General features: G+C 43.7%; 1 protein-coding gene across 2 annotated transcripts in view; it reads right to left on the bottom strand.

Annotated features, from left to right (window-relative positions):
* The window catches only part of DDAH1 (dimethylarginine dimethylaminohydrolase 1), a 92834-nt gene that overhangs the window by 8294 nt on the left and 71024 nt on the right, over positions 1-13516 (bottom strand). For both annotated transcript variants that reach the window (XM_063165774.1, XM_063165773.1), the window contains exons 2-4: positions 8512-8611; positions 7363-7436; positions 6655-6774 (exon numbers count right to left, since the gene is read on the bottom strand). In XM_063165774.1, coding sequence (XP_063021844.1) covers positions 6655-6774; positions 7363-7436; positions 8512-8602 — 285 coding nt within the window. In that variant the 5' untranslated portion in view covers positions 8603-8611. The remainder of the gene's footprint in view (positions 1-6654; positions 6775-7362; positions 7437-8511; positions 8612-13516) is intronic.

Raw genomic sequence — 13516 nt, 5'->3', positions numbered from 1 at the left:
CCCCACAAGCAGAACCAAACACACACTGAATGTTCCTCTTGCTAACAGGGCATTGAGCACCACACTTAAATTGCCTGTGTGATGCTGACAGAGAAGCCCAGATTTCCAGGGTTTGATGTTTGTATTGATAAGCCACTGTTTTCCTGACTGCCAACACTTAAAAGAAAAATCAAACCTAAGCCCAAATGGAGCTGCACCCATGGGATCATTCCCTCACCAGCTTTCAGCTATCTTTTCTTAAATCCTTCAAGTCAAAGTATTCTTAAAAGAAAACTAGTCATGTCAAACTATTTAAGATAATTCTTGCATCCCACCTCTTTTCTTTCTTTCCAAGCACATTAAACTTCAGCCCATTTGACACTGATGCTTAAACAACTTTTGGCCTGGGATCCAAGAGAATGAAAGGTGTGAGAAAAGATTACACTATGTCAAGGTTTCACCTACAATGACAAAAATGAAGTATTTTTATGGTGCAGGGCAACTAAAACTGCTGAGAAGAATAACAGCAATAGGCTGGATGGGAGTTTGGAAGGTCAACATGTTTCTTTTCTCACTTGTCTGGGAACAGTGTCAGGCTATGTCATCATGCAGCAAAGGCAAAAGACGAGGACAGGCACCTGACCAGTCCACTGCCATCTGGAGGGACAGCTGAGAAAGGTAAATTAGTGCTTGCAAATGGAAAATACTGCTGATTGCCAAATCTGCTTTTTAAAAATTCTCACAACACCCAGAAGAGCTTCTTTTTTAGTGCTGCATGGGAGGGTGTCTCCAGTCTCAGGTGAGAGGTACCCACTTTTGCATCCCAACATAGGGAGTGGAGGTGACCAAGATTTGGTGCATGGTTTCCAGGACCTCAACTCATCAGCTGTCATACAGAATGATACCAGCTGCACATCACTTTACACTGAAACCAAAATTCATTCACTGATTTATTGCCCTGACTGTGCTTTGAGTTTCTTCCTCATTTTTTCATATTTAGAGAAACAACTGGCATGGAGAGAGAAAGCAGCAGCCTTTGGGTTCAGCACAAGAAAGTGCAGGACAGAGTGGAGCTGATGAGCTGTGCCACAATGCCGGGTGCCTCGTACAGGACTCAGCAGCTTCTCAGAGTTTCCTTAAACAAAGCAGTGACCATGAAACCCTTGGCTAGGCTGGCCAGAAGGGACAGAAGAGCAGAGCTGGAAAAGCCAGCAACCTTGCTGGAATGTCAAGATCTATCAGGAGTGTCTCCCCTGACATGCATACAGGCAGAAGAGACAACAGCGTAGTAGACTCAGTAAGAAGGGGCCATCACAGCCACTGTGAGCAGCATAAATCAAAGGAGAATGATCTAAGCCTCCTTGTCAGGCACTGAGAAGTCTGATAGGGATCCAGGACAGGACAGCCCAGACCTACAGACACAAACCACATGAGGATCTCTGTGAAGCCAGCAGTGCCATGGTCAGCACGCCAGATTTCTCAGTCCATCCACGGCCAGAGTGCTGCTTTCATTTCCGCCCAACACCCACGGTCCCAGCAGCTGGGCTTTGGGCTTTGCCTCCCTGCTGCACCCTCCCAGTCATGTTTTCCAGAAGGAAGAGTTCTTACAAGCAGCCTCTCCCACCCTGCTCCTCGGCTTTTCCTGGCACAGGACACCTTTTGCATCACCACAGATGCGATGGGCACCGAGCGTCATTGGCGTGCACACCTGCACTGCTGTGTCCCCCTGAGCCACCATCCCTCATGGCCACACTGTCCCCTGCCTGCCAGCTCTGCCAAGGACCATGCAAAGGGAAACCACGGCCTGACAAGGAGCAAAGGAAGCGGATTACGTGGGCTGTTGTTCTCAGTGGAGAAGGCAAGAGCACGAACATCCTGTCGTTTGGAACAGGAACCCAGGGAGAGAATGGTCAAAGGGAAAAAAAAGAAGCAAAGAACAGAAACATGAGTCCCCATTTACGCACAGCGCGTGACATCTCCTCAGTCAGCCTCTGGCCCAGCTCCTGTGCCTTACTGGTGAGGAAAAACATGTACTGAAAGGGACACTTTGTCACCCTTTAAAAACCAACAAACAAACAAAACTGATTCATAAATAATCTCTAGTATATAAATATATACTTTTGAGTCTTTATATTCCAAAGATACTTCTGCACATATGCAAACTGAACAGCACTAACACTCAGATAAGTGCAGTGGCTATTACATCATCTAAAATTAATTCAAAGTAAAAGACAACGAGTTGACTTTTTAAGGTAGGAGGTCATCTGGCACTCAGTGAAGACCTACATCCTCTGAGATGGTAGGTAACCCTAATTAATAAAGTAATGAAGAATCCGAAGGAGATAAGGGAAAGTACATAGAATTTTATAAGTTGATTCATGTATTGATTGATTATAAATTGATTAATTTTACTGTCTACAAGGCTGAGAGAACCAAAGTCTCATTTTTTAATGTTTAGCTTAAAGGGGAAAGTTCCCAACACTTCTTTGTATTTCACTAAACTTTCTTTGTTCCCATATTACAAAAAAGTCAGCATTCATCTGCACTTTCTGCTAATTCCCTACCTGAAGTCATCTTCTTTGGGTTATTAATATTAGTAATGATTTCCACAGCAACCCATTGTGATAGCATAAATAGAGGATTATGACTTCATGTGGGGAATAAGCAGAGGCACAAATGATGAATTCTTAAGGAAGAAGAGATAATGTTTTCATGCAAACTTGTGCATTACTAGAAAAGACAGTTGCTAGACAGACAATAGGAAAAGCAGATTTAGCTGAGCCTTTTCCTGCTGCATGGCAGTACAGACTGTTTTCTAAGAACACCAGAGAGATGAAGTTGTCCCTTAGGTGTCTGGAGGCATTTCTGTGGCAAAGCTGGGAACCCCTCTGCTTTATCCAGGCACTATAACCCTCCTGTCATGCAGGGAAACACTACTCAGCTCTTCAAAAGCTGGCACATTGCAGACACTTCAGTTACACAAGATGGAGTAAGAACAAAAGGCATTTAATCAAAGGAATGGGGGCAACTGCCAATGCGAGAACAACTCCTTGTGCTCAAGTCTTTAAAAGCTCTGCTCTGATCACAGCTTGGACAGACACCAAGGGCATAGTTACCCAAAAGGGACTCCTTTCTATATTATCCTTAAGATGTGGTTTTGATAAGCCTCTCTTGATCACTGTCAAAACTGCATTATCAATAGCATCCCCCAGGGAATAATTTAGGGGAAGAATGAGCAGCTCCACTCCCAACAGAAGATACTGAATGAGGGAGTCAAGAACAAGGCAGGACAATCATGTCCAATCCTTTTTTTGAAAGTAGGAGGAACAAAGAGAGATATATTGCTGAAGTCATGGCATTGCACTACTGCAGATATTCCAACAGAGTCCTGACCACAAAGAAATCCATTGAATAATGAGGCTGGACTCCAAGATACCAAGGACCAGCACCAAAGTGCAGATGTGACCACTGCTCTGGGTCCTGCTGGGACAAGTCTGTGAGGGAACATGAGGGGTTACTCTATCAGCTGCATCACCTGCTCTGTCTTGCACCCTGACTGGCAGTGCTGCTCAGTCCCGACATCTGCCACAGCCACACTGCCTCTGAATTAGCACACACTCTCTCAAGTGACCAACTGAAATCCCAGATGTTTCACATGCCACTCCCTTACTCCAGATCTCAGAGGAAACAGGCCAGACTCAGCTGACTGCAGGGCTGAGCCCAGGCCATATGGAGGGATGAGTGCCCTCCCTGCCAAGATCCATCAGCATTGCCCCCTCACCCTGCATCACCCCAGAGCAGTGCATGCACACCAAGGCTCTCCTGCCAGTCCTGGGGGAACACCCCAGGGCTGCTCCTTTGGTCAGTGCCTGCTACCAGAGCTTACCCAAAGGACAGACTCATTTCTCAACAGCGAGATGACAACCTTTTTAGTAGGAACTTGCTACAGATACAATCCACACTGCTTGCAGTTGAGCTTGTCAAAGCCAGGAACAATATGTGTGACCCTCAAATGCTTTGGGATTACTACCGGATTATCCAAAGGGTGACAGAGATGGTCTGATCAAGGACTGTGTCCACAATCATCTGCTGCTGTCCAATCTTCACTCATCACAAAGTGGAGGGAAATTGTGCTCTGTATCAACCAATACAAACAGCCACAAATGTGCCTCTTCTGGATTTGGTATAGAGCAAGAGAATGCAGAAAGGAGTGTGCAACAGATGCTGTGTCACAGCTCCCATTGCCATCTTGCCTAGCTTTTGCCTTTGCTGCTGGAACCTGAACCGGATTATGTCCTGGGCCAGTTCCTGCTATTCTGCTGTCCCAACAGACCCCAGGGCTATGTCCCTTGTTGGGGAAAAGAGGTGCAGGGTGCTCATCTGCAGCACTGCCACATCAACTCCCTACACTGCGACTGGCACTGTCACAGCCCAAATCTGTCCTCATTCACGTTCACAGGAAAGGTCAGCAACTCTGGCAGTGCCTGATCATAGCCCAAAGGTGACATGTTTACAGGAAATCCTGCCTTCTCCAAGGGACCTGAGAAATAATCCCAGGCTTCATCCTCTCAACAGCCATGGCTGATGTTCAAATGTGGAATTACATGTATGGAATTATAAACAGGTTTAACTACAAGAAGGAATTAAATGCATGCTGAAAACAGCAGAGGGAAGTTAAAGTTTCAGATGTGATAGTCACCAGAGGCCCCAGTACTTTCTGCACTTCATCTGTCTCTTTCTTTCACCAAGTTTCCTCAAGTGCCACTTTTCAGCTGCAGTCCAAATAAATACACTACACTTGCCAAAACCTGAAGAGGATTTAATGGTTAAAATGTCATTTCTGATTTATTATCTGCTTCTAGCATGTGGTCTATTATCCTAAACTCTGTGGATTCATTTCCCAGCTCACTTGCAGAGCTTTACATTACACATACTGCACTGAACTCAAGATCAATTGCACTTGGCCATATGTGAGCACCAGATGCAATTTCTTTTTCTATTTTTGAAGTACTGTAAGGATACATAAGTTGCAGCAGTAAGAACAATCAAGAAAAATCTCTATTTCAAACAAGAATGTAAGCAGATAAACCCAAATTTAAATGTAAAATGTTAGAGTAGCACGATATAGCAGTTCTCTAGAAGCAGTTGCCTAACATGACATGTGAAAACAACTCAGTTACCAGAGATGGTTAAAGACAGCTCAGTCATCTTGCTTGTATGAGTGCATCTCCAGTCACAAAAAATGGCAACATGAAGGAGGAGTTTAAAATAACAAATTATTACAATAAAGGAGTGGCATGCTGGGCTGTGCCAGGCAACAGACTCGGCAGGAGCTCAGGGGACTGTACTGCCACAGACTCTGCTGGGTGACAGGAGCAGCTGACAGCACTGCTGCAGCTCAGCTCATCTGCTGAAATCCAGGGAACAGCTTTTAATTCCAAGTGTCAGCTCCTCCAAGATCCTCTTGCACTTGTATTTCCACAAGACCACAAGAAGATGATTGCAATTTTTTTCGCTTTGGTGGCAAGTAAACAAATACAAATACATTGTCAGAAAGGAAGAATTCAAATGTTAGGGGAAGCTGGTGATCAGCAGCACTGCAAATGCCATCATTTCCAAGACAGAAAATTTACCCATTTGTTTGCCAATAGTTTCTCATAGGAGATTTAGACTCCTGGACAAACAGCCAGATCCAACTCACTGGAACATGTCCTGGGTAACTCCACATGTTGCTGTGACATGGCTGCCTGATGTAACCTGTCAGCTCTCTAGGAGCATGAGAAGAGCACATGCCAGGGGACAAAACCCTGCTCCAGCCCAGAATCCCTAACCTCAGCTGGCAGGGTGTGAGCAAACGTTATCCTCAGACACATGCAAATGTCCAGTGCAGAGAAACATACTGAAGGCTGACAGTTGATTAATTTTTAAAAATACATCCATCCACCAACAATCAGAGACTGCTAGATTATCTTGGTAATTATCATGTCCTTTTAAAAATGTATTTGCTTATTACTTTACCTTGATTAATGCTGGTATTTACTTGATGGTTAGTTACCAGCAATATTTGATCAAGTTAGACAAAAAATGCTTTTGGTTACAATGGCTAAATTGATGCTAACATGATTAACCGAGCAGTGCAGAAGGGTTTAATCAAACTGATGAGTTCTCAGATTAGCCCTGGCTCAAATTCAAATTGGAGCACTGAGCAACCAGTATTGTAGTTGAATTTTGCTGATGTTTATAAACACTGTATACAAGTGTAGGGCCTCCCCCTCCTCCTTCTTTCATGACAGAACCTTTACTTCCCCTCTGTGAATTCTAAAAGATAAGTTTCCTCATGGCAACATCCAAAGTAAATATCTCCACTGGTCTGACTATATCTCCTTCCTCCCTTTTAACACCAAATTATCAGATTTTTAGTCTAAAAAGCTGTAAATAATAACCTGCATATTCTGTTTATTTCCATTAAGATAAATGAAGTTAAATCAACACCACGATTCTCTTGCCTGACAGAGACATTCTTTTTGGTTTGCACACACAGGAGACCCTAACATGAAGTTGTTGTTTCCTCTTTCACTGATCTATGTGTATTTTAAAATTCCAGCATCCTTCAGCAGATATTTTAAAAGAGCAGAAAGAGATGTGCTGTTTAGAATATTTCCTTAGGTGCTTTACCTTGAGGGCTTTCTGTGCAGCTTCACTTGATCCGATAGCAATCAAGTTTGGTCCAGCCATGCTGCAAAAGCTCTTCAGATGCAAAGAATCATGAACAGGGACTGTGGAGACAGCATAATCCTGTATGGGAGTAAAGAAGGGTGCTATAAATATTTTTAAGTGTCCTAGTTCCATAATTATATGGAGACATTCCATAATTAATTTTACTCTCTGCAAATTATCTACCCCGGGGCACAGTGTCAACCGTTTAAGTATGACACTCTCCTCTGGACCAGCTTGTATTGTCTGGAGACTGACATAAAATCCAGAACATGTTTCAAATACTTCTATTGTTGCAACCATAAAGAAATACATTGAAATGCTTAATTAAACAATAGGTACATAAAACCTCTCCAGGAACCAGCAATAAGAACACAGGGCTGATACATGAGAACATGAAGAACGTGAGTGTTTATGTGCTCTCAAAAAATAACAGCCACCCACTATCCAACTAATTGTTATGCAGCAATCTCACATTTCAGATCCAACTTCAGCATCTATCACTTTACAGGATGCTCAAACCTTTCAGCAACTTGGACCTTTGGGGTTCTTTAAATTAGGTCTTAAATAAAGTACACGAGTATGACAAACATCTTAGCCAGTACAACTGTTCAATTAGTTCAGTGAATGACAGCTCCTATTTCCTGTGGCATGAAGGAATCTACAAACCTTAAATGTGTCAGCCAGAATTTCTGCACCACGTTGATTTGTCCGCCTGGAGAGACCTACGAAAAATTCTCTGCCTGGAATGAAAAATCAGACTAGCTTTAGAGACATTCTGAAGCAATCTTTCAAGGATTTTCATGTTATATGTTTCTCTTCTCAAGATGAGTATTTAAACTGAAAATTCAGCATAAAAGAATGCAACCTGCAATTGTGAGCTGACAATCTAAAGCAATTAATCCTTTGCCAGAAGAGATATTTAACCAGAAGCATAAATAGCTTCCTCTTCTCAATCTCTCCAATGGTCATTGGGTCAGGAAAGACAACAGCTGGGCTGGATTAGTACACCACTGATTAACCATTTCCCTCTCCCTTTGAGATTTCCTCTGGTCTCAAGGCAGATCTGCAGTCATCAGCATCCTCCAGCACCAGAGAAAATCAGCGCTGGATCTGCACTGCCTGAGGAAGGCCTCCCTTGCTGGCCTGCCTCTGTAGGAGATCCTTCTTTCCCTGTGGTGCTCCAAGGCAGGCAGGCAGCCTCCTGTGATGCTGATCAAAACAAACAGGCTCATTCAGCACGGGCAGGGAGCAGCCCTGTGTGCAGCCAATGGGAGAAAATGCCTAATGGGTTTAATGACATAAAAAACACAGGCAGTATCTTCATCTTTGAAGTCAGCCATGCATGTAAGGCTCATGACATCTGACAGGCAACTCTACTACATCCTTGATAAAGTAATTTTTTTTTTCCATTTAATTCATTGAACTAGTGACAATTGTCTGCATCAAGCTTTTACAAGTCCTGAAAATGAGTCTGGTGAATGTTAGCTGCTTGTAATAAGAAATATGAAACAACCCCAGACAGCTGACTACTGAAAGCATTTTTCTTATTGGCACTTTACAAGCTAAAATAAAATCTGTATGCACAGTGCTGTTCTTTGTAGTGTGTGTACTGCTACTCCATTTATTCAGGTATTAGGCAGGACATTGAAGGCTGCACTGAGAACTCATCTCTCAGCAACCTTCGTGACATTTAGCAAACAACAGATTCAGCAAACCACAGGAATGACATTTTATTATGTTGCTATCAGACAACATGCAGTCTTTAAGGCAGCCAGAACATGTAAACAGCAAATTCACTCCCTGTGATTATTATACCTGTAAATAAGACATCTCCACCATCCAAGGTTGCGTTTTCATCCACCATCTCAACTATATTAAGGTTGAGACTTTCCAGTGCTCTCTTCATGGCTTCAACCTGTTTAAAAGAAAGTTATTAAGGACATATTGTACTGTTGAAAATTTTTTTTAAACCTGCCAGAAATATATATAATTAATAAGAATTAAAGCCTTTTAATGCACCTTTAGCAAGATGGGTGGCAGGGTCCTTTGTGGCCCTGCCCATCACAGTTCCCCACCTGTGGTCAGAGGCCTCTGTGGTCTGGGGGATGGGTTGGCAAGGGGCACAGATCAGGCTCTTGTCTTTGCAGTGCAGCATTCAGGAGGCACAGACAAGTGCTCCAAAGCACATGTTAAGTCCAGTCCCTCTGCACAGCAATATCCTCTTGCAAACCTTGTCCCTCAGATTTGGGCCAGAAGAAGCAGCAGCAGAGGAGTGAGGTTCATTCCTTCCACTCTGCTCAGACACAAGAGGTGGCTCTGCCAGCCACAGAGGTGCCAGCTCTACCCCAAGGCCCTCTTCAGCCCAAAGGAAAAAAAATCCCTTAGTCAGTAAATGTTCAAATTCCTTATGGCTTTGCAATTTTACTAGGCACTAGTTTTTGCATGTTTGAGCTACCCTGCTTCAGAATCACAAGACATTTCATGCCTATACATTGTGGGGCTTCCTGCTTGCTGAAGCCAGAGCCTGTTTCCTGCTGAAAGAAGCTTGTGTCAGGAGCAGGGAATGAAGCTTCAGTAGGTTCCTTCTTTTCCACTAAGGGCTGCTGAGGATGCCTAAAGCAGAATCTGTTTCTATAGAGGCTCATATCACTTGCCATCCAGAACAGGGGCTGTGCTCAAACAGCATCACTGTGGTGCCTTGTAAGGCAAAAGAAGAACCTACACACAACCAACGACTCACCAAAAGCATAGGCCTGTAACTTGCAGAATGTCCATAAAAATAAGAGCTCATTCACAGAAATGTGAACTTGATCCCACACAGGGGCATCTGCATGTTCAGTGAAACTTCCCCACCATGGTTAACTAGAGGTGCCCAGAAAGCATGAATAAACATGGCAAACACAGTGAACTCCTTTTATATTCTGCATGTCCCACAGATCACTCATCTATTTAAGGGGCTAAATTAAGCATTTCTAGAAAAACCACATGAAGCTAAAACAAGTGACACCATACTAGTCTTCCAGCACTGTACAACAAGAGAGGCAGTCCCAGCAGCCCTGCTCCTGGGCTCTGCCAAACTACCCTTGCCACAGCAGGAAGGACACCTGATGGTGACATGTCCTTCACTCTCACTGTAGCAGCCTCAGCACAAGAGCAGCACAGTTTGGCTGACACCTTCCTAAGAGCAGTGCTGGCTTCAGGGAATAAGGAAAGAGCCAGACATGATCCACCTAAGCTTCCTTTTCCTGCTCATTTTCCATGACCTGGCAATGTGGCATTTGTGAGTGATCCCATTAACCCTGAGCCCTAAAGGCAAGGGCAGGTGCCCATGGGCTGCCAGGACAGGTGATGTGGGTCTGTGTGGGATACACTGGGGGCAGCACTTTATCCAGGCCTCATCTGCTCTCTGGAGGTTTCTCTTCTCCTCTAGCATCTTCTCACTCTCCAGTCACTGGACAGAAAAAACCCTGGACAAGCACACTGTTAAAGCAGGTGCCTCAGCTAAAACTTGTGAAGGACAGAGACAGATCTTTGTGCCACCTGCAGAACTCTGATGGGTTATAGTGCAACTCAGAACTGTATGCAGGGGGTTTCTGATAGCAAGGGATGCACAGAGAACTATCTAAGGCCTTGGCATGCAGCCTGGAATGAGCCTACAGCATGCCATTTACAAGTAACACTTCTCTTTTGCTCCTCTGTCTTTCATCTGATGTTAAAATGACTTCAGGCAGAAACCTGGCACTCAAGAGTCTCCAGGCTTAGCAGAAAGGCTTCATCTTCCTTAGTGTTGTTGTTTAACCTCCAGCATTCTTTAAAATTAGGTTTATAATGTGGATTGGACACACATGGTGTTTTACAAATAAATGGGGAACAGCTGAGGTAATATTGGAAAACTGCTGTTGTACAAACATGGCAACATTTCATAACATCCCTGTGCTGAGAGCAGAAAGATTTCTTTTGTCTGTGAAGCCCAGTGAGTTTTACTGTGCAGGTGCTACATGCATAAGAGTCAATGGAACCCAAAGAAGAAAACAATTGTTTAATATGGAGTAATGGAGATGCAGCATGATAAAAGCAGGGCTCCATTCCAAGAACACAGATTCACTCTTTTGTGCTGACATGAGGCAGACAGGCAAACTCCCCACTGGGACACCAGTCACAGGCAGATAGAAATAAATAATAAATAAATAAATAATAAATAAAGAAATAAATAAAACCATCAGGTGGGAATATTTAAGGCAGAAGGCCAAATGACAATGAAAAACAGCTTCACCCAGCCTGTTGCATGGTCACCCATCTCCAATTAATCTACAACCTGTTGCAGCTTCCAAAGCCAAAACACCAGGAAGAGAAAGCCCTTTCAGGAGATGTGCTGCTGGGCAGGTGCTCCCAGCAGAAGCTGTCTGGGCTGCCAGAGAAAATCCAGCCAGGGGCTGCCCTGCCATGCCCCCACTCCCCACAGCACTCCTGCCCTCCTCCCTGACCACGTCTCCAGAAGCAGAAGCATCAGCAGAGCTGTGGATGTTCCTGTGGCACATGTTAGGAATATCATTCAACATCCCTTGCTTATGTAAAACAGAAGTCTCAAATTACTCTTTTTTTTTTTTTTTCTATAGGCCAACACCAGAAACTTCAATCAGTTGAAGCAGAGATGAAAAAAGCAAAAGAGATGAAGAAGACTGAACAGAAAATTTGACATTATTAAAAAGACAACAGAAAAGAAAACTCCATAAAGAAGCACGCTTGTAAATAAAGGATTCCAGAAAAACAACCAGGACTGAATAGCCCATCTGCTGAATTTCCTGTAGAGGGGACAGCACAGACTCACATGATCCCCACCATAGATCTCTAAAGCCATCCTGCAGAATTCCTGAGCTGGGTCTCCAACACAGCATTGTCCATGGAATGTCTTTGACACAGTCCCACCTTGGAAACAGCACATGCAGCATTCAGAGCTGGCTTAGCATGGGGTAAAGTCCACACAAGCAGCTTGAGTCTTTATCTCATCACTGTGAAAGGGACTCTAAAGCTCGGCTCCATCCTTAAACCTTCCCACATCATGAAGTACTGTGCTACTTTCTAACAGAGCTTCCACAGATGGGAACGAGATACAATCTCAAGCTAAAGATGGACAGATGATTGATATCCTCAAGGAAGATGTTTTATAAAGGGATGTAGGAAAGAGGGTTGGTTTTACAAAGCCCTCTATTCTGCTCACACTTTATGCTCTCCAAATAACTGATAGCCATTTTTTGAAGTGTTTTTCATTCATTATTAATAAAAAGACTAATTCACAGAGCAACCTTTGATGTATAAACAAATAACCACCTCTTGCTTTTTTCTGGGAAAAAACTAAAAAACAGTGAATGGAAAAGTCCCCTGTGGAACCACAGTTACCGAGGAGACACCAGTAAAATACACAAAATATTTGGACACTACCTGATTACAAGCATTGTCACCATGAAGAAGACTTACATTGCTTGCTCTTTTAGAAGCAGCCAAGAGGAAAAGTCACCTTCCCTCACTTTATCTCCTTTATTTGAAAACTAAAATCCCAGGTAGTCAGAAATGTTGCACACAAAGAGAGCACTCATCTGCAACCTTTCAGATTTCTGTACCTTATTATCTCAGGTCAGCTTAAGGTTTGTAACGTGATATTGGGTTTCATTGTACGTGTATCCATTAGTACATGGGCTGAGTGTTAAAGCTTGTATGCTTTGTGCAGTGATATTTTTCTAATAAGCACATTCCTAGTGTGAGATGGGATGTGTCTAATCCATATCAAAGCTGATTGAGAGACAATGGGCTCCAGCCAGCTCAGCTCTGTTTCAAGGAAGGAGGACAATAACTGCGTTTGACATTTATAAAAATCTAATTTCCTCGTGCTTTAAAAATGGAGCTCATTACCCTTCTGACTGGTGCCTTCCACCAATTACTGTAAGTAATGTGTGGGGACTTTTTCCTTCTCTATATTAGTACTTGATGCACTCTAAACATAGGCTGCTTCCTAAATTATTTACTGGTCTCCTGTGCACTAACCATATTATGGGATTTATGTTATTGACAGAAGAAGGAAATTATCTTTTCAAAAGACAGTGGAAACAGGGGAATTATTTTGCAAGCCACCATCTCACACCTGCCAAGAGCAGGGCAGCTTTTCCCCTGGGTGGTGGGGCCACGGGTGAGGCGCCACTCAGGCTCCCAAAATGTCCCGTGGGCAGGGGCACAGCTGGGGCTTGGCAGAGGCTGCAGATGGTATCAAATCAGGCATCTTCTAATGACTGCAGTGACTGATCTGCCTTTGTCTCCAAGCTCTTGGTGAAAGAGGGAAGGTGCCTCCAGCCCTGGCTTAAAGAAAAGGATGCAGAGGGATTCGGAGGGCAGAAGACCATCCCATGATCCAGAGGTGAAATGAGGTTTCTAAGCTAGCAGAGCTCAGCTCCCTGTGCTCACAGCTCCGCTCTCCAGAGACCAACCACAGCTCCAACAAAAAGGGCTCTCAGTCCAAGACACACTACTGCACTGTCTCCTGAAAGTTTACATCCACCACCCCTTTCTCCAGCTTGTTAAATCACAAATACTGCATTTCAGACTTTACTTCATTGTGTTTTAAGCAGGCATTCATAGCTGTGCAAATCAAATGTCAGACCTAACGTACGCAAAAGTTAGACTATAATAATCTCAAAGGTGATTATTTCTGGAGCCATTAGCTCTGAGTTCACAAAGTGCCACTGTCCATATATAGTACATTTTTCAGCAAGGTTCTGAATAAAGGCTATAAACAGAGATGGACAGATCTGGGGCCAGGACAGGGTAGACT

Source organism: Melospiza melodia, chromosome 11, assembly GCF_035770615.1.
Source record: "Melospiza melodia melodia isolate bMelMel2 chromosome 11, bMelMel2.pri, whole genome shotgun sequence".
Classification (NCBI taxonomy): Eukaryota; Metazoa; Chordata; class Aves; order Passeriformes; family Passerellidae; genus Melospiza; species Melospiza melodia.
The sequence above is the reverse complement of the archived record's forward strand: the minus strand, read 5'-3'. Positions and strand labels throughout refer to the sequence as shown.